Source organism: Nothobranchius furzeri, chromosome 13, assembly GCF_043380555.1.
Source record: "Nothobranchius furzeri strain GRZ-AD chromosome 13, NfurGRZ-RIMD1, whole genome shotgun sequence".
NCBI classification, from domain to species: domain Eukaryota; kingdom Metazoa; phylum Chordata; class Actinopteri; order Cyprinodontiformes; family Nothobranchiidae; genus Nothobranchius; species Nothobranchius furzeri.
Window position 1 is genome coordinate 44,068,743 of NC_091753.1, and position 23,057 is coordinate 44,091,799.

The window sequence follows — 23,057 nt, forward strand, 5'->3', positions numbered from 1 at the left end:
GTCTCGTACGTGTGTTGATTGTTTACAAATCATAAGTTGATTGTAATTAAGTATTTAAGAAGTTTACACAAAAGCATGTCTTTCCGAGTTAGTCAAATTCCACATTTTTTGTGTTTACTTTATGCTTTGAATTTTATTGAATTATTTATTTTCCGCAAGATTTGAAACTGTAACTTAGCTGGTTGCAGTATTGTGGTGAATGATGAGAAGACATTGCTGTATATGTCGCACTTTGCATTTAATGTACTAAATCAGAATTAGCAAACACAATAAGTGCATAAACCAAGATTTGGTGAGTGTGTATGCATTTAAATAAACAATAAGCTCCTTTTCTCATCAGAATCTTGCAAACTTTGTTTCAGGCAGTAAATAAAATGGCCAATTCATCACTTCCTCTGCATGAAACCTTGCAGCACATCTATAGGCAGAGGGAAGATGATGGTGGAGTTCTTCTCTGCAGCGATGGTGTTGAGGGTCTGCAGGTACCGGAGCTGGAGAGCAGACGGGGCCTCTGCGATCACCAGGGATGCTTCTTTCAGAGCCCTGGAGGCCTTCATCTCACCCTCTGCAGCAATAATCTGAAACACAGGTGGCGTTTCTAAAATTATGCTCTTCCTGCTTTGAAGGCTAAATGTGTTGTTTCTTCACTCACCTTAGCCCGGGCTTCCCGACTGGCCTCTGCCTCTGCTGCCATAGCTCTCTGCAGCTGTACCGGCAGCTTTACATCCTTTATCTCCACGCGCTCCACCTTGATGCCCCATTTATCAGTGGCCTCATCCAGGGTTTCCTAAAAAACAAACACCGCTCTTTTAGCATAGCATAGCATAGCATAGTTTATTTATATAGCACATTTAAAATGCAGCATGGGAGCTGCCCAAAGTGCTGCACAGGCTAAAACAAAACACACCCATTACAAGGAGCTAAAACAAAGGATAAAAATCTCAATTAAAAGCAGAGAAAACATGAATAATAAGAACACATTAAAACAATGACAATAAAACGCTAAAACGAGTCATTGTCTAAAAGCCAAAGTGTAAAAGTGGGTCTTTAAACGAGATTTAAAAACCGCCAGAGATGGAGCCTGCCGAACTCCAATGGGCAATGAGTTCCATAGCTTTGGGGCAGCATGCACAAATGCTCGTTCACCCCGCGATTTGAGTCTCATCCGCGGCGTGTGCAGCAGCAAAAGGTCAGCCGACCTCAACGAGCGGGTGGGCACATATGGAGTGAGAAGGGCAGAGAGGTAGGAAGGTGCCAGGTCATTGAGTGCTTTAAAAACAAAAGTCAGTAACTTAAACTGCACTCTGAAAATGACAGGGAGCCAGTGAAGATGTTCCAGGACAGGGGTAATGTGGCTACGTCGGTGTGTACCCGTCAAGAACCTGGCAGCAGCGTCACAAAGACGCTAACAATTTGACATATTGGTGGATTTGGAGGTGGCAGCTCAGGAGCAGGAGATGTGGGAATTTGAGAATCTACTTGAACTGTTGGAGTTCAGTTCAAAATGGGCAGCAGAAATTTATAAAAATGATGCAATGAAGTCTCCCACAAACTCAGAACAAATATGTTGCCATTCCTGTCAATTCCTAAGCCCCTCTGTGCTTTTCCAACCTGCATACTTAAAGAAATCCCTTCTCTGTCAGACAGGAGTTCTGAAAGGTTTTTGGTGCCGAGGACGTTCCTCAGAGTGGTTTGAGCAAGCAGCCGTGTGGATGAGCAAGCGTTAGACACATTGGCCACAGATGAGATGGGGCAGTTGATCCGAAAGTACACAACTCCATCCACAGACACCGTCACCGAGTCTTTGGTCAAGATCTGTGGAAGTAAACCAAATTCGATCCAGAGTCAGCCAAGAAGATGTTTTATATTAGATGCCCATCTACAGGAAAACTCACTTCCTGTGGAGGAATATCAAAGGACACCGTTCTCAGATCGACTTTCACAAAGTTGTCAGTGCATGGCAAAACAAAGAAAAGTCCTGAAAAGAGAAAAATTCCAGATTTAATCTTTTCTAAAAAGACTTTTTTTTTCTCAAGGAGCAAAAAGAGGAAATTACAAACCTGGTCCTTTTGGTTTTCTGTCTGAAATCCTTCCGAGTCTGAAAATGACTGCTCGCTCATATTCCTTCACTATCTGGACATACGAAAGAGTAAAACAAGTCAACCTTATGTTATTGAACTAAAGTTTAATGATTAAACTTTGTTCAGAATTAAACTACCTTGACACACATGAACAGAGTAATTGGGAAGGTTACCACTACAAAAATTAGGGATATGATAACCAGCAGCCAACCAAAACATCCAAGACTCCCTGAGTTCTTATCTGTGGAGAAACAAGATGATTTAAATGCAAATAAATTGACTTTTTAAAGTTATAATAGTTTTATGTTTGATACATACCATGTTTATGAGGTTCTTTACACCATATCCCTCTCGCATAAAGCCCTTTCAGCAGAACTAATCTCAATATTTTCAATACCTTCCAAAATGAGCCTTTTTAGGGCTCTGTCACTTTAAGATGGATTTGGCCACGCCCACCCCATCCCTGATATGGGATGGGGTGGGAGGAACTTGGAGTAGAGCTGCTGCTCTATCATCAGAAGACTTATCCTAATTTCCTCGTCTGTGACATCACAAACGAGGACTTTTTGAAACCATCCATTTTAGCCACATACTTCCTAAACCAAACATGGACAGAAAACAGATGTTTGGTATATTTTACTTTTTGAGTGTTTATAGAAGCAGTGGAGACCTACATAGCAGCACGAATGGATGCAAAGCCTATCATACCCTCTTAAATATCTATACTTGTTTTTCAAGCACATTTGATCAACCCATGCTTCAGCTAAACATTTATGAATTTGATCCACCAGTCAGCTGCATTATTTCTTTGTTTTCTATTCCTCACTGATTCATTTTGCTTTTTCCATGTCACAGGTTTTTCGTTTGACCAAAATTCTCCAGAGGATGGATTTTTGCAGGTTTCTGTCAGATCAGAGGATGTCAAGAAAAAAGAAATACTCCTGCCACATTTCAGTTCCTATCTTTCCCCGTTTCAGCCTCTTCGAACGAGCCTGTTGCTACACACCCGTTTCAACATGTATGTTGAAACCTAAGCCTGCACTGAAATCTTAGCCTGGGAGAGACTTTCTGACTGTGTATAACTTCTTTGTCTTGTTGCTGCGTTCAACAATGCCCTCGTGTCTGAGCTGAGAGACAACACCATCACCTTTCAGAGTTTGCCTATTCCATACCCAGATTTAAACCTCAAACAGCCGTTTCTGTCCCAGTTTCAATACCATTTAACCAGTTTCTTATCATTGAGAGTGTCTCGGTCAGGGGTCTAAAACCTGTGGCTCTTTGACATTTCATAACTTTGGCTATAAAAGATGAAAACCTATCTCATGTTTTTGATTATCGGTCTAATGAAAAGGCAGGTTTAAGCAACTTTTCAGTTTTTGCTGGGAATAGTAGCGGTGAACCGAAACTGAATGACCCCTAAAGGACTCTCTTTCTAAAGGTTTTTTTTCTCTCAATTTTAAAACCTATGATTATTATATTGGCAAATTGTCGTCAATGTTTTTTTTTACCCATTTAGTAACAGAACTTTTTCATACCATGCACATATTATACATCAAACTCTTCAGCAACGTCTCCTCTCACTCAAAACATCAAAATGTGACAGGTCCAAGGTTTAATTGTTGAGATGTTTCTGTTTGTTCGGCACAACTGGACCAACTTAAATTGTAGTTCCACAAATAATTTTTGAAGTTTACGTAAATGCATGATATATGTGATGTGCGTTAACAGGGAGTGGGGTGGGGGGCACCTCTACTGAAATTGGTTTAATGGAAATTAAGAGTTAGGCTATTAAATATAAGATATCAGTAAAAAAAATAGCTGATATCAAACTAAATACTAATATTAGAAACTTTTTTTTCTTTTTCCAAAATTAACAACAAATCTCGTTTTTGGAAAAGGTGGGGAGAAGAGATTAATTTACTTTAATCTAAGAAAAAAAAAGTTTTTTTCCCCTGAATTCTCACATTATTCTCTGGATTCTGAGAAAAGTGATAAACTTTATTTTCCAATAGCCCTAATCCATGTCCAAAGCATTCTATCAAAAATTATAAAGGGTCTTGTCCCAAAAGGTCTTGTAACAATTGTTGCTCTAAACAACAATTCCCGTCCTCGGCTCTTGGCCACACCATTTGTTACACATTCCACTTTAATACCCTTTAAAACACAAGATTTCACTACAGAAGTTATGAAAGCATTTACCTTTGACGTTTCCCGAGTTGATCTGAAGTTTAGCCTGTGTAACCATCTCCGCTGTGCTGGAAGTTGTTGAGATCATTGGTGAATTGTCTGGAGGTTGGAGCAGTGCTGCTCTTGTTTACCTGTCTCCTCTCTGTGTGTGTGGGGGTGTGTGGCTTAAACACACTTCTGATAGTTTTTCCATTAACCTGAGACCGAGACACGCATTAACGTTGCACCACTGTTTCTCTGGACCTACTGGGTGCCAACAGGTAACATAAACCGGTGATCCAGCATCTATGTGGCTCTTGTTGTCGGAGGCTTAAAGTTCAACCCCCCTGGTTCCCCATTAGACTTTTAGTCCAGGGGGAGTCGGTCACATGTTGACTGCAGGTAGTGAATAAATAATCAAGTCCTGTAACAGATGGTGCAAGAAGCAGACATGATCATCTTCCTGTGTCTCTTCAAGAAAGAATGTTTCAAGTTCCTGTAATCAACCGGTCTGCCTATAAAGACTGAAAAGTAGTCGCAGTGCTGTTAGGTACAAGGATGTGTACCACTGGGATAGCTGTAACCATGGCTACAGCACACTCACCTCATCATTTCATCACAAATACTTTTTTTTTTTGTTTACCTACTTAAAAGGTATACACTTTACTCATGTTTTAGCAAATTTGCAGTGGTCTCGGGTAGGAATTAATGTCTTGTAAGTTGTTCTCTGGGGAAAAAAGCTCCAGTGCACCTGTTTTAGGATGTAGAAATCAGCTGGAGGTGAAAGTGCAGCAGATGGCAGGATTTGGAGTCCTTTTCCTGATATTTTGACATCTCACCTCTGATTGGCTAACAACAACGCATCTCGACCACTGACTTCATTTGCTCTGCAACGTTGATGTTTAATCTCCACAAATAGCACAAGCCTGGAGGAGTTCTGCCATGTGGTGGAGTTGCTAATGCTAACGCTTAGCTTCTATTAGCCGATAGAGCTGAGGAAAATAATCAAATAACCAATGCATCGTGAAGCATCGGGATATCGAATCAAATTGAATTGTTGACCCAATAATTGGAGTTGAATCGAATTGGGAAACGAGTGAAGATTCGCACCTCTACTAGCCGAGATGCTCTCTGCTGTCTCCTGGACAGTGAAGGAACAAAGGCTTTCCCTGCCGTGGGTCCATAAATGCTAAATGATGGCATGACGTACATCTGTCAGGATTTTCTGAACCCTACTTTTCATCGTCTATTTCCTATCAGAAGCTACAGCAGGAAGAAGAGGAAGAGACTTTTTTCACGTTCAGCCTGCATGTTCAATTCAGAGTGACATCATTTTGGAAAATACTAAGTAAAAAATGTTTTCTGAGTAATCCTGGTCTTTAAAACCTCAATAAGTGTTTCTATTTTATTTTCAGTTACCTCGGTGGGATGTCGACTTGTTCCTGGTGGAGCAACTGGTGTGGCCAAGGGCCGAGGATAGTTTTAATCCTAAAGCCAACTCATCAGGCTCAACCATATGCTCCTCAGCCTTCAGGGGTGGGGCTGTTGGGTTCTTTCTGTTTAGTTTATTTTTTCCTTTCTGTATGTTTGGTTTCATTTAAAATTTTACTTCCTTTAGATAGTTTTTTCCCCTTGTTTTTTCGACCTTTTATATGACCGTTATGTAGAGTTATATTAATTTGACCCCTTTGGGACAGAGTAATTGGTCAGTTGAATTGTCTTACTTTAAAGTAATGTTTTTCAGTTGAGAGAGAAAAAAAACACTTTGGAGAACATTTCCTGCATCTTTAAGAACTGAATGATTGATCCATATTGAACATGGACCAAAGAAAGCCAATTAGAGAGTTGTCTAGGGAGATTAGTAGAACAATTAATGGCAAGCATGTCAAAGGCCAGAGGACCATCTCCAAGCAGCTTGATGTTTCTGGGACAACAATCACATGCTATTCTGAGAAATTAAGGTCCACAAGTGGAAATGCATCCCCGGGTACAGCAGATGAACAGTCAGCATTGTGGAAAAATAAGCAAATAAACCATCCATAAGCAGCCAAGAAGAACTTCAAGGTTAAGGTATGTCTTATTTTAAGCCTTTAATGGTCTTAATTGAAAAATACCTGTGGGGAAAACATGTATGACACAGAAACACAACAAATTAAAAAACAGACTTGATTTTGATCATATGCTTTTTGCCAAGCCATTGAGCTTCTGGGAGAATGTCCTATAGCTTTTTGACAAATCACAAAAGTTAAATGTTTACAGAAAAGAAAAAGAAGACTGCCTACTGTGAAACATGAAGTAATTTCTGAAGAGGGCACATTATCCGCTCAGGGTTCAAGTCTACTGAGGTGTTCTGGAGCAAACTGTGCTGCTCAGTATCAGAGCTTGGCATCAATCACTGGTAATGGGTCCTCCAACAGGATAATGACCCAAAACCATCAGCTAACAACGCCCAAGTAGGGCCTAGAATAATACACTTGACTCTTCTAAAAAGGCCTTTACTGACCCCCGATCTACACCCACCTAAAGGATTATCAAGAACACCATATTAATACAGTGTTTGACCCTATTTCACCTTCAAAACTGCCTTAATTCTACGTGGCATTGATTCAACAAGGTGCTGAAATCATTCTTTAGAAATGTTGGCCCATATTGATTGAATAGCATCTTGCAGTTGATGGAGATTTGTGGGATGCACATCCAGGGCACGAAGCTCCTGTTCCACCACATCCCAAAGATGCTCTATCGGGTTTAGATCTGGTGACCGCGGGGGCCGTTGTAGTACAGTGACCTCATTGTCATGTTCAAGAAACCAATTTGAAATGATTGGAGCTTTATGAAATGGTGCATTATCCTGCTGGAAGTAGCCATCAGAGGATGGGTACATGGTGGTCATGAAGGGATGGACATGGTCAGAAACAATGCTCAGGTAGCCCGTGGCATTTAAACCATGCCCAGTTGGCACTAAGGGGCCTAAAGTGTGCCAAGAAAACACCCCCCACACCATTACACCACCACCACCAGCCTGCACAGTGGTAACAAGGCATGATGGATCCATGTTGTCATTCTGTTTACGCCAAATTCTGACTCTACCATTTGACTCATCAGACCAGGCAACATTTTTCGAGTCTTCAACTGTCCCATTTTGGTGAGCTCGTGTAAACTGTAGCCTCTTTTTCCTATTTGTAGTGGAGACGAGTGGTACCCGGTGGGGTCTTCTGCTGTTGTAGCCCATCCGCCTCAAGGCTGTGCGTGTTGTGGCTTCACAAATGCTTTGCTGCATTCCTCGGTTGTAACGAGTGGCTATTTCAGTCAAAGTTGCTCTTCTGTCAGCTTGAATCAGTCGGCCCGTTCTCCTCTGACCTCTAGCATCAACAAGGCATTTTCGTCCAGAGGACTGCCGCATACTGGATGTTTTTCCCTTTTCACAACATTCTTTGTCAACCCAAGAAATGGGTGTGGGTGAAAATCCCAGTAACTGCGTAGATTATGAAATACTCAGACCCGCCCGTCTGGCACCAACAACCATGCCACGATCTAAATTGCATAAATCATCTTTCTTTCCCATTCTGACATTCAGTTTGGAGTTCAGGAGATTGTCTTGACCAGGACCCTAAATGCATTGAAGCAACTGCCATGTGATTGGTTGATTAGATAATTGCATTAAGAAGTTGAACAGGTGTTCCTAATAATCATTTAGCTGAGTGTAAATCCTGCTGAACATCTGTAGAAGGAGCTAAAATGTCTGGAGCAGTTTGATCATAAGGAGTGGGACAAAATACCTGTAAACAAATGTAGAAGTCCTATCGTGGGTGTCAGAAATGCAATAAAATATTAATGGTAAATGGCCTGTATTTGATATAGCGCCTTCTAGAGTCCTGGAACCCCTCAAGGCGCTTTACAACACAATCAGTCATTCACCCATTCACACACTGGTGGTGATGAGCTACAATGTAGCCACAGCTGCCCTGGGGCGCACTGACAGAGGCGAGGCTGCCGAGCACTGGCGCCACCGGTCCCTCCGACCACCCCCAGCAGGCAACATGGGTTAAGTGTCTTGCCCAAGGACACAACGGCAGCGACAGACTGAGCGGGGCTCGAACCTGCAACCTTCCGATTACGGGGCAAGCACTCAACTCTTGTGCCACAGTCGCCCCGTTCCACCACATCCCAAATCAAGTGGCACCATCACTGATTCTGTTTGGGATTTTATGGACAAGATTTCTAGGTGCAGCCAAGGTGGTGAGGGGATGTTTTTTTTTACTGATGATGCTTTTTACATATGATGTTGGCTTCATCAGAACGTGATCTCCGGCTCTCACTGGAGCGGTTCGCAGCCAAGTTTGAAGCAGCTGGGATGAAAATCAGCTCCTCTAAATCCGAGACCATGGTCTTGATTCGGAAAAGAGCAAAATGCCTTCTCCAGCTCAGGGATGAGGTCCTGCCTCAAGAGGAGTTTAAGTATCTCAGGGTCTTGTTTACAAATCAGGGAAAGATGGAGTGTGACATCCATAGTTGAATTGGTGCTGCGTCTGCAGTGATGCGGGCGTTGTACCGGTCTAGTGCGGTGAAGAGTGAGCTGAGCCTAAAGGCAAAGCTCATGATTTACCAGTCGATCTACATTCCTACCCTCACCTATGGTCATGAGCTTTGGGTAAAGAACGAAAGAATGAGATCACAGATAGAAGCGGCTGAAATTAGTTTTCTCCGCAGGGTGGCTGGGTCCTCCCTTAGGGATGGGGTGAGAAGCTTGGTCATCCGGGAGGGGCTCGGAATTGACTTGCTGCTCCTCCACATCGAGAGGAGCCAGTTGAGGTGGTTTGGGTGTCTGGTTTGGATGCCTCCTGGACACCTCCCTGGTAAGATTTTCCAGAGAACCAGGACATGCTGGAGGGACTATATCTCTCGGTTGGCCGGGAACTCCTTGGGATTTCCCCGGAAGAGCTGGCCCCAAGTGGCTGGGGAGAAGGAAATATGGGCTTCCCTGCTTAGGCTGCTATCCCCATGACCCAACCCTGGATAAGCAGATGAAAATGGATGGCTGGTACCATCTTTTCTGTCCAGACCAGTTTCATGGCTTACTTTAAAAATACATTTATTAAGCCTCAATTCAAAAGCAATGTAGCATTTTCTTGATTTTCAGTAAATATTTATTTCAAGTTATTTCTCAATGACTGGTATTTGTCCTTTCTGCAACATCTGTAGGCTTCAGAAGTCATTAGTTTAATGAAAAATATCTCTAATTCCCAATAATCAAACAATATTTTTATTTCAATAGCATTTTAATTGTAAGCAGATATACTGAAATTTATTGCATTTGCTTCTTCCCGAGAGCACTCCTCTTCAATTTAATTTAGTATAATTTGCTAAACTGTCACTGTGAAAAAGCAAGCAAACATATAATATACAAAAAAGGGGTCATTTAATGATGTGGTGTACTGAAAGGTTGTTATTGGCTATTAATTTTTATTAATCCAATGAGATTATTTCTAAAACAGATTCACAATTTAAAAAATGCTAAAAATCTAACCAATCAAGCCACCAATTTAAAGTTAGGATTAAAACTTTATTTTAAATGACTGTGACCAGCACAGCAGATGTTCAGCTGTTAAATTACTTGTTCAACTTTAATGTACATTTGAAAAAATACTAAAGGCAGTGTTTTATCACAGATTAGGCAATTCAAGTAGGAGGATCCATCACGTGGGGACATCAGGCACCAACTGTCTCCATCATAAACTTGCGGCTGAATTCATAAGCCAGGAAAAGGGCTCCGTTGGCCGGGAAGGTGCGTACCATGGTCGGGGTCAGGCCTGAGTACAGGGCAGTGATCCCTGTGGGGTAAAGCAGAGATAAACAGCTACACATCATTCCTCAGAGGCCTTCGGACTCAAAGAACTCCAAAAAAAAAAAAAAAAAAAAAAAAAAAGCCTTTTCATTCTGGGATAATTATGAGAGTCCTTTTAGACGTTTATAAGGTCTAAGTAAATATGAGCTTTGGGTTAAATGAAACCATGTTTGCTATTTCTTACTGTACTTTACTTACTACTTACATTACTTTCTAAATGATTGGATTATAACCCAGCCATCAAACTGTCCTCTGACCATCCCTCCCCCTTCTGCACATACTGAACAGGAAACGAAGCCAGAGCCAAGCTAGCTAGTGTCATAGGGTGTTTCTCAATGTCAAGGAACCTTGCTTTGATGCCCCAGTTGCCTAGGATATACGTCATCATGAATCGATAAGGCGTGTTCCAGTGTTCATGTGCTATGGAGGCGTCTGTCCTTCGTTTGTCTGCCATTTAGCTAGCTGACCAAGGATCCACGAGAGGTGCCTTATTGCCTTCCCTTGGTCAAACATTTCCCAGAATACAGCGCAGTATTTTCAAAACAATGGCGGACCAGGAGCCGGCAGCAACTTCAGGGTCAAATTTACACTTTAAATGTAAGTCAGCTAATTGTAGCAATCAGGCTAGTATCTGTGGTTGGTTAGCTGCTTAGTAGTGGCTAGCAGGTGCTAACTCGTTTACACATTTGATTTAACTAATGTATACACAATTTAAAAAGTAAAAGGCTTATTATATATCTATATTGAAAGTTATAAAAATAAAATATTACTTTGTTTTCATTTCACAGGGACAAGTGCACAGACGGAGGCCTCTAGGTTCTGGGCAGCCGCAGTCACGTGAGTTAAGTCTGTTCCAATTGGTGCCTTGACACTGAGAAACACCCGTGGACCAAATTTTCTGTTCTGTTTGTTGTTTGCAAAGTTGTTGGCTGGCAGAGATGTCTGTCAGTATGCTGCCTTGACAATGGGCGTGCATGTTTGTTGATAGCGGGTATAAGGACTTTTGTCGTGCACGAAATAATCACATCATGGACTGGGATCAAGGAAAAATTATCAACACAGAGAACAACCGGTTCAAGCGTTGGGTCAGGGAGGCAATAGAAATAAGGAAACGTGAGCATTGGGAACATGAACAGAGACGACGGGGCCTATCAGCTGTCTCACACCTGGAATTCCCTTCTCCAAGGACCGGCTGGCGGAGGTGGGCGTTGCCGACCCGGTGGATCTGACAGATCCGGGTTGGGCGCACCCACCAGAAGAACAGCTGATAAAGACGTGTCACACAAACATCTGTAACATTTCAGAGGAAGACCGCAGACGACGGTCGAAACATGTCAAGGTAACTCGAAACACCTTCATGTCCGAAACGAAAAGAACCTCGTTTAAAATTAAAAAAAGAGGACATAATGAACATTGTAAAGGTTGTTGTTCATGAAGTTTTCTTGAAATATGGTGGCGCTGTGCTGCTTGATTTTGAAGTTAAGAATAAACCAAGAAAGCTAAAAACTGCTTTGTTTTTCACCATAGAAACACCACACTATATTAGCAACACGTTCTCACACCCAAAGCGGCTAAAACTGACGAAGGGTGACCAAGAGTTTGTTTCCGACACGTTGGGAGCCCCAGTGCGCCGGGAGGCAAGGCGCTGTGCCAGAGCGTCTCTTTCTGACGCCCGCAGTAAAACGGAGATTTTATCGAACTCTGACCTTTACCCTCTTGCAATTTAACCTTCCCTCACCCCCATCTTAACCTTAACCCACTTGCGCCTGCAACGATGTTGTTTCTTGTTGTATCGTTCCTCTAAAACACGATTAACGGGAAATTTAGAATGAGAAACTGGGTTAAGGTTAGGATGGGGTGAGCGGAAGGTTAAATCGCTAAAGGTTAGAGGTTAATGGGCTCGACACACGGGAGGCGACATCGCCTCTCCTCCATTCATTTTCAATGAGACATGCACGACAAAGCAATAATCGCGGGTCCCCCTCCTACTAAGCGAAACGCGAAAAATGTGCGTGTGTAAAATTGCGCTCATGCACGTATCGTGCACAGGCGACCCAGCGACGCGATCCCAGAAAGTTGAAATATTTTCAACTTTTCATCACTGTCGCTCGGACGAGGACCAATCAACGGAGGTTTCATTCACTGACCAATGAGCGGACAGGATGCTCCGCACATCTCCGAGCAAACATGAAGGAGAAGTTGATTATTATTATGTTTTATAAAGTAAAATCAGAAGTAAGATTTCACATAACTCTAGCAGCACCTTGTGAAACATCATATCTACCACTTTTTTCAACTCTGAACCACTTAAATAACCTTAATTCCCTCCAACCTGACACAGCCAAACAAAACAACGGAAGTTTCAATTTCACCATGGAACAGAACACGTAGACGGCTTTGCCGCTGGCCGCTGCTGCGGGTCGACTCCCGTGTGTCAGGTAATAAAAGCGACAGCGACTAATTTCGCTGATCGTGGTCGTTTGTCGCCTCCCGTGTGTCGAGCCCATACATGTCGGTGAAAAGTTCTTTTTACTGCAGGCGTTGAAAAGCAACGCTCTGGCACACGCTTGGTCACCCTTCGTCAGTTTTAGCCGCTTTGGGTGTGAGAATGTGTTGATATTAGCTAGCATACTAACTTGTTATATGGTTATGCAGGTGTGTTAGGTTAGAAATTGTGACAGAGTATGGTGCCAACAATGGGTCAAAAATGTGAAACCGAACCATTGTGACCCAGCATTGCACATTCCTGTATTCTGGAGATGTAACTTTTGGGGAAACAGAGGAAAAAGGCGGTTTGGACCTTGGAATTGTATTTATTCAAAAATAAACATATACTATTCCAGCAATAAACTGAAGGTGTTAAATTTATCATTGAATTGAGTGAATCATATGAAGCAAGAATCTAAACACATCTGGATTATTTTCATTTTAACGAAGCATATTGAAATCTTACCCTCGTTACGTGCGATACCCAGGAAGGTCTTCATGAAGCCTTCTTGCTTCCCGGCTAAAGAGTAGACCTGGATCCTGGACTTGACGCAGTCTATCGGGTAGACCATGAGCCAAAGACAGGCTCCTCCGAATCCACCGCTGAACATGAGCGGAAGAATACCTGCGCACACAGACGTTACGCTGCGGGGGCGGTTTCTAGATGGAACTTCAAAAGGAATATTCCTGAGCTTACCTATACTGTCCTTATCTGTCCCCATATGCTGCGCAAAGGTAGACCGACTCAGCTCATAAGCACCAAAAAAGCAGAAGTAGCCTGGAATCTCCCTCACGATGGTGGACGTCAGTCCTTCATAGAAACCCAGCGGACCTCTCGTTTTCAGAACGATCTTAACAACGGACCACACCGTGCTGAAGTCACACCACAAAAATAAAACATTCAAGAATGAGATCAGCCGTGGCTGAACGCACTCGGGTCATTCCATCATCCCTGATGGCACTGACCTTTTCTGTCCTCTTGCCACCTTACCGGTTGCTTCCATTTCATGCATGGCCTGGAGACGACATTTCACCAGCTCTGTGGGGCACAGCACCAAGGAGGAAAAGATCGAGGCCAAAGAGCCTGCAGATGCCTTCTGCAAATCACTGAGAAATAAAATGGAGACACTTAGACAGAAATTAGTTCATTTGCAGTTAGATTGCAGCCAAAATATCATTTAATCACCTTTGTTTAATAGCTGTGATATAAAAATGAATATAATGCTATTTTTGTCCTGTCTTGAGCATAAATCATTCATTATGAACGTATTTAAGGAAAACCTGCTGCTTTTTGAAAATCTGGCTTGTAAGTAAAATAATTTATTGAAATAAATGCTTTAGGGTTTATCATTAAACCAAATGAAATAAGAATTCTAAATGGATTCCAGATTTTTTGTGATTGTAGATTTTCCAAGCAGCTCAAAAGGAGAAGGGGCAGAAATTCAGGCATGAGTTGATAAAATTACTGATTTATCACATGTTGCCTGAATAATAATCTTTAGCAATAAAGAAGTTGGATGAGACTGCCCAGTGGACTGGATGGTAAGAAGTCTAAAATGTGTTTTACTTTGAAAAAACTTGCAAACGATTAAAAGTTATATTAAAACCGGACATATTTGTAATGGCCTGACTTAGAAATGGTTCAAGATCTGAACAAAACTTCTACTTTCTCTCTGATTTTTGGATCAGTTTGAGTCATTTTTGTTTTTATACTTTTATTTCAATCATTATATAAATGATTCAAACAGACAAACACTCATTCAATAAATATTAATCTGTTATAAAAAGTGTTAAAGTGTCAATTTTAAAGGTTTTACAGAAACATCAGCGTCACACCTGAGATCAGCCCCTTTACTCGTCCCAGTCAACAAGCGGACCACATCTTGGCACAGCCCATAACTCAAAAAGAGCACCGCATTCTCGCTGACGTTGGCAATGAGGGCCGGCGTTGTGCCTTTGTAGAGCCCTCGGAGTCCCACCTGTCTGAAAGTGGCGATGAAGCAGTGGACAAAGCCACGGTACATGGTGGGAAACGTCTGCATCTTCACTTTGGCGGTGTCAAACGGCTGACCGCTCATCACACACGCTATGCCACCTGAAGGAGAGAACGTATTTAAGTTCACAAAGATGAAAAACCGTGTGTCAACATGTGGCTTCAATAAAATCAACATGAAGATGTTTGTTGACTCTTGAGTTTTTATGGACTTTATTTTGTTTTTTGTTTATTTTATACAAAAACAAAACAACAACATCGAAGTTATGAAAAACTGCCACAAAAACAACTTTTATCTCTTAAACTGGGAATTATGAATCAAATTATGAAATGTAAAATAATAAAAATCATATTGAGAATTTTAATGCAAACTTTTACTGAATTTTCATATAAATACACACACACACACACAAGATTTCATTTGTAATTTGTAATAGACAGATTTTTTTTTCATTTTCTATTTTGGGAAATATATTTTATTGACTAGTAGAAAACAAATTCCATAACATTCCTTACAAAATAAATGTAAATAAACCACGTGTCTGACAGGTATGTATGCTGTTAATGACACTTTATCTCAACTCCAAATAAAAATGCTATAGATATTTTTACCTGCTGCTCCAGCTGAGAAGTCAATGAGAGCCTGGACTACCGGGTGTGGAGCCATGATGAAACCTGTTTACATGTAAACACGTTTGTAGATATTTAACCTTTGTTATTTTCCACAAGGACACCCTTGAAAACAATTCAGAATAAATATTTACTCATTTAAGGCCTGACACTGATGATAATAGTGTTTGAAGAACAGCTTGGTCCACATTTCATCATCATGCTCACCTTCAATCCACTTTAAAATGGATTAGCTCGGAGATAATCTGACTTCAAAGCCGCAGTTTTCGCCGTGTGTTGAAATCTAAAACAGACTTTTAAATATCCTCATGAGCATCTCGGTCCAGGGAGAACACGTCACGTTTCCTTGTGTCCAGTCTCCTATACAAACTCCACTTCCGTCTTCTCAGAGCCGTGGAACTCTTTCGAGCGCACGTTTTAGTGCGCAGACTCAACTGCAACACATCAAAGACGATGTAGGAAGTGAGTTTTTTTTTGTCAATGAGGGAATTTTTTTCATTTACAAGAGTAAGATTTTTCATAGTATCTCCAATTTTTGTCACATTAAAGAATAATGTCAAAAAACTCTAAATCTGTTAAAATATAGTCGGAAATATTCAGATTTATTGACGTGACCCCCTGGTGATCTTTTCTTTCTTTATTTAAAATTAAGCCACCCATTATTTTACCTACTTGGTAGAACTTAGTACTGATTTTAAAAAAATAAAAAAATTTAATATATATATTTTTTGCTGCATTAAATAGTTTTTTGGTTTTCTTTTCAAATAACTGTGCCTTGTTGGTTTGGAGAGAGTTAATAGTTTGTTTTTATGAGATAAGAAGTTGAGACGATGGTTGAGACACATGAAAGTAATTAGTTTCTAACGGTGTTCTAATTTTAACCCACACCAGCACAGCTCAGTTGACAGTAAATGTGATGCTCACAGAAACTCGAGCACAGTGTTTATCATCGTTTTGTTTACTTTAATCTTTGTGGTAGAAGGTCTTGCAAAACTGGTTCCATGTGAAAGTAAAGTTGACCCAGCACAATAAAAAAGATTACAAATATGTTGATGCCATAATTAAAAATTGCATTTATATCACATTTTAAAGTGCACAGTAGTTCATTTTTACCTTCAGGGAATGGAAAACAAAAAAATAACAATGCATTTATAGTCATTATATAGTTACTAATACGATTTCTTTGTTTTTATACATAGTATATTTAAAAAAAAACATGCATGAGGCATGAGCTGTTTTTGCACACGTGACCTAATGGTGACGTATACATTCAGTTAGTTACTCGTTTAGTATGGTAGAAATTTCAGTTACACTACACGTTATTGACCACAAGATGTCACTATACTCCAGCTGTTTTGGGACTCATTTCAGGTCTGATTGAAGAGCAGGTAGTTGGTCACTGGAGCTTGCACTAGCTGTAAATTAAAGGTTTTTCTTTTTTTCCCGTGATACTCTATCAAATATTTTTCATAATAATCTTTTTTTTCAATGACTTGTAGGTTATTGTGAAACATCCGACAAATGAACATGCATTTGAGTTTTAAATCTCCTCCTAATGTATTTATTTATATTTATTTATTTATTTATTTATTTATAGTTTCTACATTAACAATACAGTGTTTGGCTCCAGAACATGAAAAAAAATCTATGCCAAGCCTCCTGTACTGTTGTAAATTATGTTTATTTGAAAAACATGACTTGCAAGAGGCTGTCCAGAAATACACAGGGACATGACGATAAATATTATTGGCTAATGAAAACAGAATATTTACAGGTGGATATTGAAATGTTCATCAAAAACTACTCGATTTGTGTGACTTGCACAGAATGTGGGGCCAAAACAGAATTAAAATTACATGTTAGGGATGTGTTGCAAAAGAGGTTTTTCTCTAGTTGTGACTATTAGCACTGGATGGTGAATTAGTGCAATCGTGTCAGCTTTGCTCCTTAGGAATTTGTTTACTTTTTAATTTCTGAAATATAAACAAAAAACATATTTTAAACCAAACAATTATTTGACACATTTCCCGTTTTACCACTTAGATTGACATTCAAATGCTCTGTTAACTGAGTTTCTAATATTTTGCAAAGAATTTCACCAGTGTGTGATGATGACTTGTGGGACTTTAACTTTAAATAAAAAGCTAAATCTGAATTAAAATTCATTAATGTGGGAAAAAAACATGCTTTTTGTGTTATTTAGAGCCTTCTTTAAAATACTGCGTCATTTTCAGCCAAACTCTAAATTTAGGCTGTTGGAGAAGCACTGGTAAAAATACCTGTGGTCTAATTTTATTCAGAATGAAAACAAAAATTCCCCCCCCCCCCCCCCCGTAAAACTTTTGCGGTCGTTGATTGGCTGTTTTTAGCTGTCCATCATATTGTGGGCGGGGCCAGTTGACACATGAGACTTCCAGTAAGTCCCCCTCACATGCTGCACACCACGGAGTCAACAGGCTGGACGGGTCACAGACGGAACATCACTACGGCTGGAAAACAAAAACAAAACTCTGCTGCCTCTTTCTCAACTTCTTCTGAGCGGAAAAAAACGCGCAGAAGCCACGTTTTTATTTCACTTTGCGCAGTTTTTTATTTTTACCGGCTTGGGATGTGACGCTCAGACGGAGCGCGCCTTTCCCGTTCAGACTTTTCTTCTGTTTACTCACGTTTGTTACGTTTCTCACTCTTTCATGACTTTGTAACACCTTTGTCAGTTTACCTCTTGACCATGGCGGAAGCGCCCCAGCAGCAGCCACACCTGGTGGACATCGACCCGGATTTTGAGCCCCTGTCGCGGCCCCGCTCGTGCACTTGGCCCCTGCCCCGGCCGGAGTTCATCAACCCGGGCGACTCCAACACATCGTCGCCGGTACCCTCCGTGAAGCAGGAGCCCGGCAGCGGCAACGCGGAGTTCATCAACAACCTGAGCCTGCTGGAGGAGAACGAGGACTTTCCAGAGGAGAAGCCCGTCATCCTGTGCAACGAGTTTCAGTGTCAGGAGACCTGCGCCCACCAGCAAGCTCCGCAGCACCATCAGCATCAGCAGCAGCACCCGAACCCGCAACTCCCGCATCAGCAGCAGCAGGTGCCTCTGCTCTCCACCCCGGTCGGCTCGTCCCCTTCCGCGGCCGCTGCAGCAGCCGCTGCCCAGAGGAAGAGCAGCTCCTCCCGGAGGAACGCCTGGGGGAATATGTCTTATGCAGACCTCATAACCAAAGCTATCGAAAGTTCTCCAGAGAACAGATTAACTCTGTCTCAGATTTATGACTGGATGGTGAAGAGTGTCCCTTATTTCAAAGACAAGGGAGACAGCAACAGCTCTGCAGGATGGAAGGTACGTTCAAGCATCCTCGTCTCCTTTGGAGTGAATGGGGTTTACATTTAAAAAGAAAAAGGGCATTTCCTGGATAAACTTATCAAGTGGGGAGTTTTTGTGTCTGTGGTGGTTAACAGTGGACTTCTTTGTGCTTTATTATGGTTTTATCTCATGTGGTATCAGTGAAACGCCCCTCCGGGGGGGCTTTTGGCTTGTCCGTGGTGCTCAGTAGTTTTATTGTAATGGCTCTTTTGCTTAGATTATGGATTATTTTTATTTCTTCCGTCCTGTGCCTTCATTTTTACAAATGCAGCACATGAGATGCTCCCAGTTTGACGCAACCTGACAGAAAACCTTGACTGTTTCTCACCCTCCCTCATGGTAATTTAGTAAACTGACCAATTGCTGTCATCACCTTCCCCAGTCATCTGACTTCTCCCTGCAGAATGTGACTTATGCGTCTCCTGACTCAACAGGATTTTTTTTTTCTGTTTGGCTTTTTGATCTTTTAAACACATCAGAAAATACTTGAGCTCTGACTGACTGGGGGAAATTTTTTTTCTCTCTCTGAAAAGACAATCAGAATATTGCAGATTTTTTACAAACTAAATCACAGTTTTCTGTGTTCGATTTGTAGAATTGGATCCAGCTGCGTTTAAACATCTGTCGTAAGGCCACACCAGAGGCAGTCATGTGTCTTAGAAACTGTCCAAAACATTGCACAAGAGCAGACTCTTAAAAAAAATGGTTGCCCTCCCATTGAAGGGTGTAAACCTTTTCTTTTAGAGACACATAGTTTCAGTGAGGTCTGACAATAAATTAATCACAGTGTGTTCTCTCGGCAGGAAGTCATACTGAGTCTGTAGCCACACGGTGAAAGATTTATTATGGCTGCTCTCTGTTTTAGGCTGTCTGGGTTGCTGATGAAATTTGAAGCGGTTGTAGTTTCTTTCTTTTCTCGCCCTATTGGAGCGGCTACGTTTGAGTCATGTGCTGCTAGATGACACATTTTTGTCATCCGGAAGTGCAGAAGTTTTTTCTTGCTGCTTCATCACTGGGAATATTGATCTAAGACCTATTTTTGATCTCTTGTTTGGTGTCATCAACTTATTTTTGGTGTACGTTTTAGGACAACCTCAGCTTTCAGGAAAACGTCGTTAGACACCAGACCATAAAGAATAAAGCATCAGGTTTGATCCAGGAACTCTACAGATGTCTGTCTCAACGGTGTCAGAAACGAAGGTTTCATGAAAAACGTTGTCAGATGAAACACTCACATAGAAGTGTCTCAAAGAGGATCATCCTGCAAGGGGGCGCCATTTTCAGGTGCTTTTTTTTAATTTTTGTTTGCTTGTTTTCATTTAAATTGTTGCATTTTGTACAAACATCACAAATGTCTTTTATTTGCGCAGCTAAAAACTAAGGAAAATGGAAGCGTAACGGTCGAGTAACGGCTAACTTTTTGTCTAACGCTCTTCAATGGCTTAACGTAGGATTCAGCCTCCTAACATTATTTATTGTGATGTAAATTACACAACTTTATCCCAATTAGTACAGTATGATTGTAGTAAAGTACAGGGAGAAGTCATTAAACTTACCACGGTGTTGGGTTTTTGCCGCTGTGGCATGTTGATGCCGTTTTTGGACAACTGTTTGGCTCTAACCGAACAATGGTGCCACTTGCAGGATGCGTCTCTCCGAGTCTCGTCTATCTGAGAGCATTTTGTCTGATGGTGGTTTTCCCAAGTCCTACTCATCTGACGGCATCATTACTGAGTCCGATTCATCTGCCAGCAGTATTCCTGAGTACAATTTGTTTGACGGCAGTATTCCTGAGTTTGATTAGTCTGACAGCAGTATTCCTCTGATGGCAATATTTTTGCATCCAATTTGTCTGACGGAAGTATTCCTGTGTGTGATTTCTTTGAAAGCAGTATTCCTTAATCAGATTTGTCTTATTGCAGTTTTCCAGAGTCCAGCTCCTTTGATAGCAGTATTTTTGCATCTTATCTGTCTGACAGCAGCATTCCTTCATCCAATCTATCTGACGGTAGTATTTCGGAGTCCGATTTCTTTGTTAGCAGTATTCCTTAATCCTACTTGGCTTATGGCTGTTTTCCTGAGTCTAATTTGTTTGATAACAGTATTCCTGAGTCCAATTCCTCTGATAGCAATATTTTTGCATCCGATCTGTCTGACAGTAGCATTCCTATGATAGCAGCTTTCCTTAATCTTCTTTGTCTTATGGCAGTTTTCCTGAGTCTGATTTGTCCAACTGGAACATTCCCAAGTCCTATTCATCTGACGGTGCTTTTCCTGATTCCCTTTTGTCTGATGACAATTTGTTTTAAGACTTTTTTTTCTGACACAGTTTAGTCAGAAGTCTGATGAGTTTTTGAATGAAACCTGATGCTTTTCCTGCTATGACCTCATGTCTGACACTGATCAGATGTCTAACAAAGTTTTCCTGAGAGCTGAGGATCTACTAATGTACACCGTACTCTAGCCAGGATTAGAATTATAGAGAACGTACAAAAGGTCATGCTTGTGGTCTCGTACCATTAGAACATAGTCATTGGGAGAAGATTAAAACTGTTTAAGCATGTATATGTCTACATTTTCCCTCCCATCTATTCATTGGGCTCTTTCAAAGATCAAAAGGTGTTATTTAAATTTTTAGGCTTTTAGTGCGTTATTAGATTTTCTGACTCTGAACACAACATGTGTGTGTTTTAGGAAGTTAAGGTGCTATATCTAATTAGGATGATGCTTATTCTAAATACATCTGGTTACTCAGCAAACAATCTTTCAGGCAAATTCTATTCATTCTTTGTTTAGTTTTGCTAATTAAACGAATGACCAAAGTCTTTAGTTCTCATATCTACGTGTCTGGCCCCCATTGACACTAAAATGACTGAGTTTCTCTGGTTTTAGCCAGTTACCACAGCACTATTCCCAAGGCTGAGCAGGATTAACCCTTTTATCTGACTTGGCTTCTTAGAAGACAAAAGTGACCTCTGTAGTTACGTGCTTTGGTCGACACCTCCCTGAGTGATACTCTTTGTGTACAGTGTCATTTTCTAAAGTTATTCAGCAGAAACCAGATGCAACAAGTAAATGCTGGTAAATTTTCTGCAGCATCATGATCTACTGTGGTCAATCATTTACATTTTGTAAAACACAGCAGAGCACGCTGATAAAGCCTTGACATGTCTTAGTTTCTAACGTCTAAATAAACATAGTGGACTTTCTGTCTGTTTAACAGGTTTTTTTTGTCAGACTGGCAGCTTGGAGAGGGGCGCTCAGCTCCCTGCGTGAGCACGCTGCTTATCCTGCCATGTTGGGGGTGTAAACTGAGTAATACTGGTGGAAAGCAAAGTGCCATTCAGCGCTGCGAGGGGAGTTATTCATAGAGCTCCACTTGGTTCCCCACGGGGGGGGGGGGGGGGGGGGGGGGTCAATCGCACATTGTCTCTTCGGAGCAAGCTCACTTCGGTGGGCCGAACTAAAAAGTAGTAAAGATGAAGATGCAACCTTTGTGGCGTTTGTTCCATTGGTGCTTTTGCTACAGATGCACTGGTTTTGGGATTTGAAGGCTGTTATAGGGTTCCAGTTTTTCTGCAGTTTCATCTTGAAGAATTATGAATAAATGCAATTTATTTGAAAACTGTGCCTATGACTGTAAAAGCCAAACGCAAGCATTCAATTCAAGTTTATTTACATAGCGCCAAATCACAACAAGAGTCGTCTCAAGGCACTTCACACAGTAAACATTCCAATACAGGTCAGTTCATTAAGCCCATCAGCGAAAAGTCTCCTATATAAGGAACCCAGCAGATTGCATTGAGTACACAGATGGATTATTTCTAGGTAGCTCAAATATGCTTTGCTTTAAAAAAAATTTCATTTTGATGACCTCAAACCACATTTGATGTTTTACTTGATTTGAATTCTGGTGAAACGACTGACTGAAGCGCAGACTTTTCCATTAGGCATGTCATCTTCTACTTTTTACTCACTTTGCATAAATAATTTAGGTAAAATCAAATTACCTTCCATTTTAACGTGCTCTTTTGGCCGCACAGAAAGCACCCTGAATCCGAACACGATCTCCGTGGTTTGTGTGAATCAGCGGTTGAGTAAGTCATAGGCTGGTGGAGGTTTCTGCTACATACTGTAAATGCTTTTGACAGCAGCAGTGACTATTTACCACCTTAAAATATTAGCTGCAATTACCGTAAAGATTGTTACTCCGCGTCAAAGGCCTCCAAGAAAATGGCGTTAAACCGAAGCACACAAAGTCTTCATTAATCTGTGATTAAGGCTGTCTGCTCTGTAATTGTTTGATGCAGTGTGTTTCAGTGCCACAGTCATCTAGGCTGAGTCATGACAGCCTCCACACTTTTCAGACCGTCTGTGACAGTGAGAATTTTGAGGACAGTTGTGCCAGGTGGGACCAGCTTGGAAAAGCTCTTGGATTGGACTGGACACTGGCCCTGGCGCAGGATGCAACCCAACAGGAAGGAGAACAGATGGCAG

General features: G+C 41.3%; 3 protein-coding genes across 3 annotated transcripts in view; 1 reads left to right on the forward strand and 2 right to left on the reverse strand.

The window, feature by feature from the left end:
- Positions 1-265: 265 nt before the first annotated feature.
- On the reverse strand, positions 266-4,581 carry stoml3a (stomatin (EPB72)-like 3a). Its single transcript, XM_015951336.3, has 7 exons — positions 4,281-4,581; positions 2,219-2,322; positions 2,061-2,133; positions 1,896-1,978; positions 1,612-1,815; positions 653-787; positions 266-578 (listed from the first exon to the last, which is right to left on the reverse strand). Exons 1-7 carry the CDS (start codon positions 4,354-4,356, stop codon positions 387-389), a joined length of 867 nt encoding a protein of 288 aa, XP_015806822.3. The 5' UTR covers positions 4,357-4,581; the 3' UTR covers positions 266-386.
- Positions 4,582-9,591: 5,010 nt separating this feature from the next.
- Positions 9,592-15,586, reverse strand: slc25a15a (solute carrier family 25 member 15a). Its single transcript, XM_015951331.3, has 7 exons — positions 15,410-15,586; positions 15,185-15,247; positions 14,416-14,674; positions 13,546-13,686; positions 13,277-13,452; positions 13,046-13,204; positions 9,592-10,078 (listed from the first exon to the last, which is right to left on the reverse strand). The coding sequence occupies exons 2-7, from the start codon at positions 15,237-15,239 to the stop codon at positions 9,957-9,959; spliced, it is 912 nt and encodes a 303-aa protein (XP_015806817.1). The 5' UTR covers positions 15,240-15,247; positions 15,410-15,586; the 3' UTR covers positions 9,592-9,956.
- Positions 15,587-17,702: 2,116 nt separating this feature from the next.
- Positions 17,703-23,057, forward strand: part of foxo1a (forkhead box O1 a) — a 32,767-nt gene continuing 27,412 nt past the window's right edge. The window contains exon 1 of the mRNA XM_015951330.3: positions 17,703-18,536. Coding sequence (XP_015806816.3) covers positions 17,931-18,536 — 606 coding nt within the window. The 5' untranslated portion in view covers positions 17,703-17,930. The remainder of the gene's footprint in view (positions 18,537-23,057) is intronic.

What these genes read in the sequence shown, in the direction of transcription:
- stoml3a (XM_015951336.3), bottom strand. Translation starts at nt 4,356, where the DNA reads ATGATCTCAACAACTTCCAGCACAGCGGAGATGGTTACACAGGCTAAA. An exon ending in CTCTGTTCATGTGTGTCAAG is followed by an intron (nt 2,134 to 2,218) that starts GTAGTTTAATTC and finishes TCGTATGTCCAG; the next exon opens with ATAGTGAAGGAATATGAGCG. An exon ending in GGATTTCTTTAAGTATGCAG is followed by an intron (nt 788 to 1,611) that starts GTTGGAAAAGCA and finishes TTTGTTTTTTAG; the next exon opens with GAAACCCTGGATGAGGCCAC.
- slc25a15a (XM_015951331.3), bottom strand. Translation starts at nt 15,239, where the DNA reads ATGGCTCCACACCCGGTAGTCCAGGCTCTCATTGACTTCTCAGCTGGA. An exon ending in GTGGCAAGAGGACAGAAAAG is followed by an intron (nt 13,453 to 13,545) that starts GTCAGTGCCATC and finishes GTGTGACTTCAG; the next exon opens with CACGGTGTGGTCCGTTGTTA. An exon ending in GACAGATAAGGACAGTATAG is followed by an intron (nt 13,205 to 13,276) that starts GTAAGCTCAGGA and finishes CTGTGTGCGCAG; the next exon opens with GTATTCTTCCGCTCATGTTC.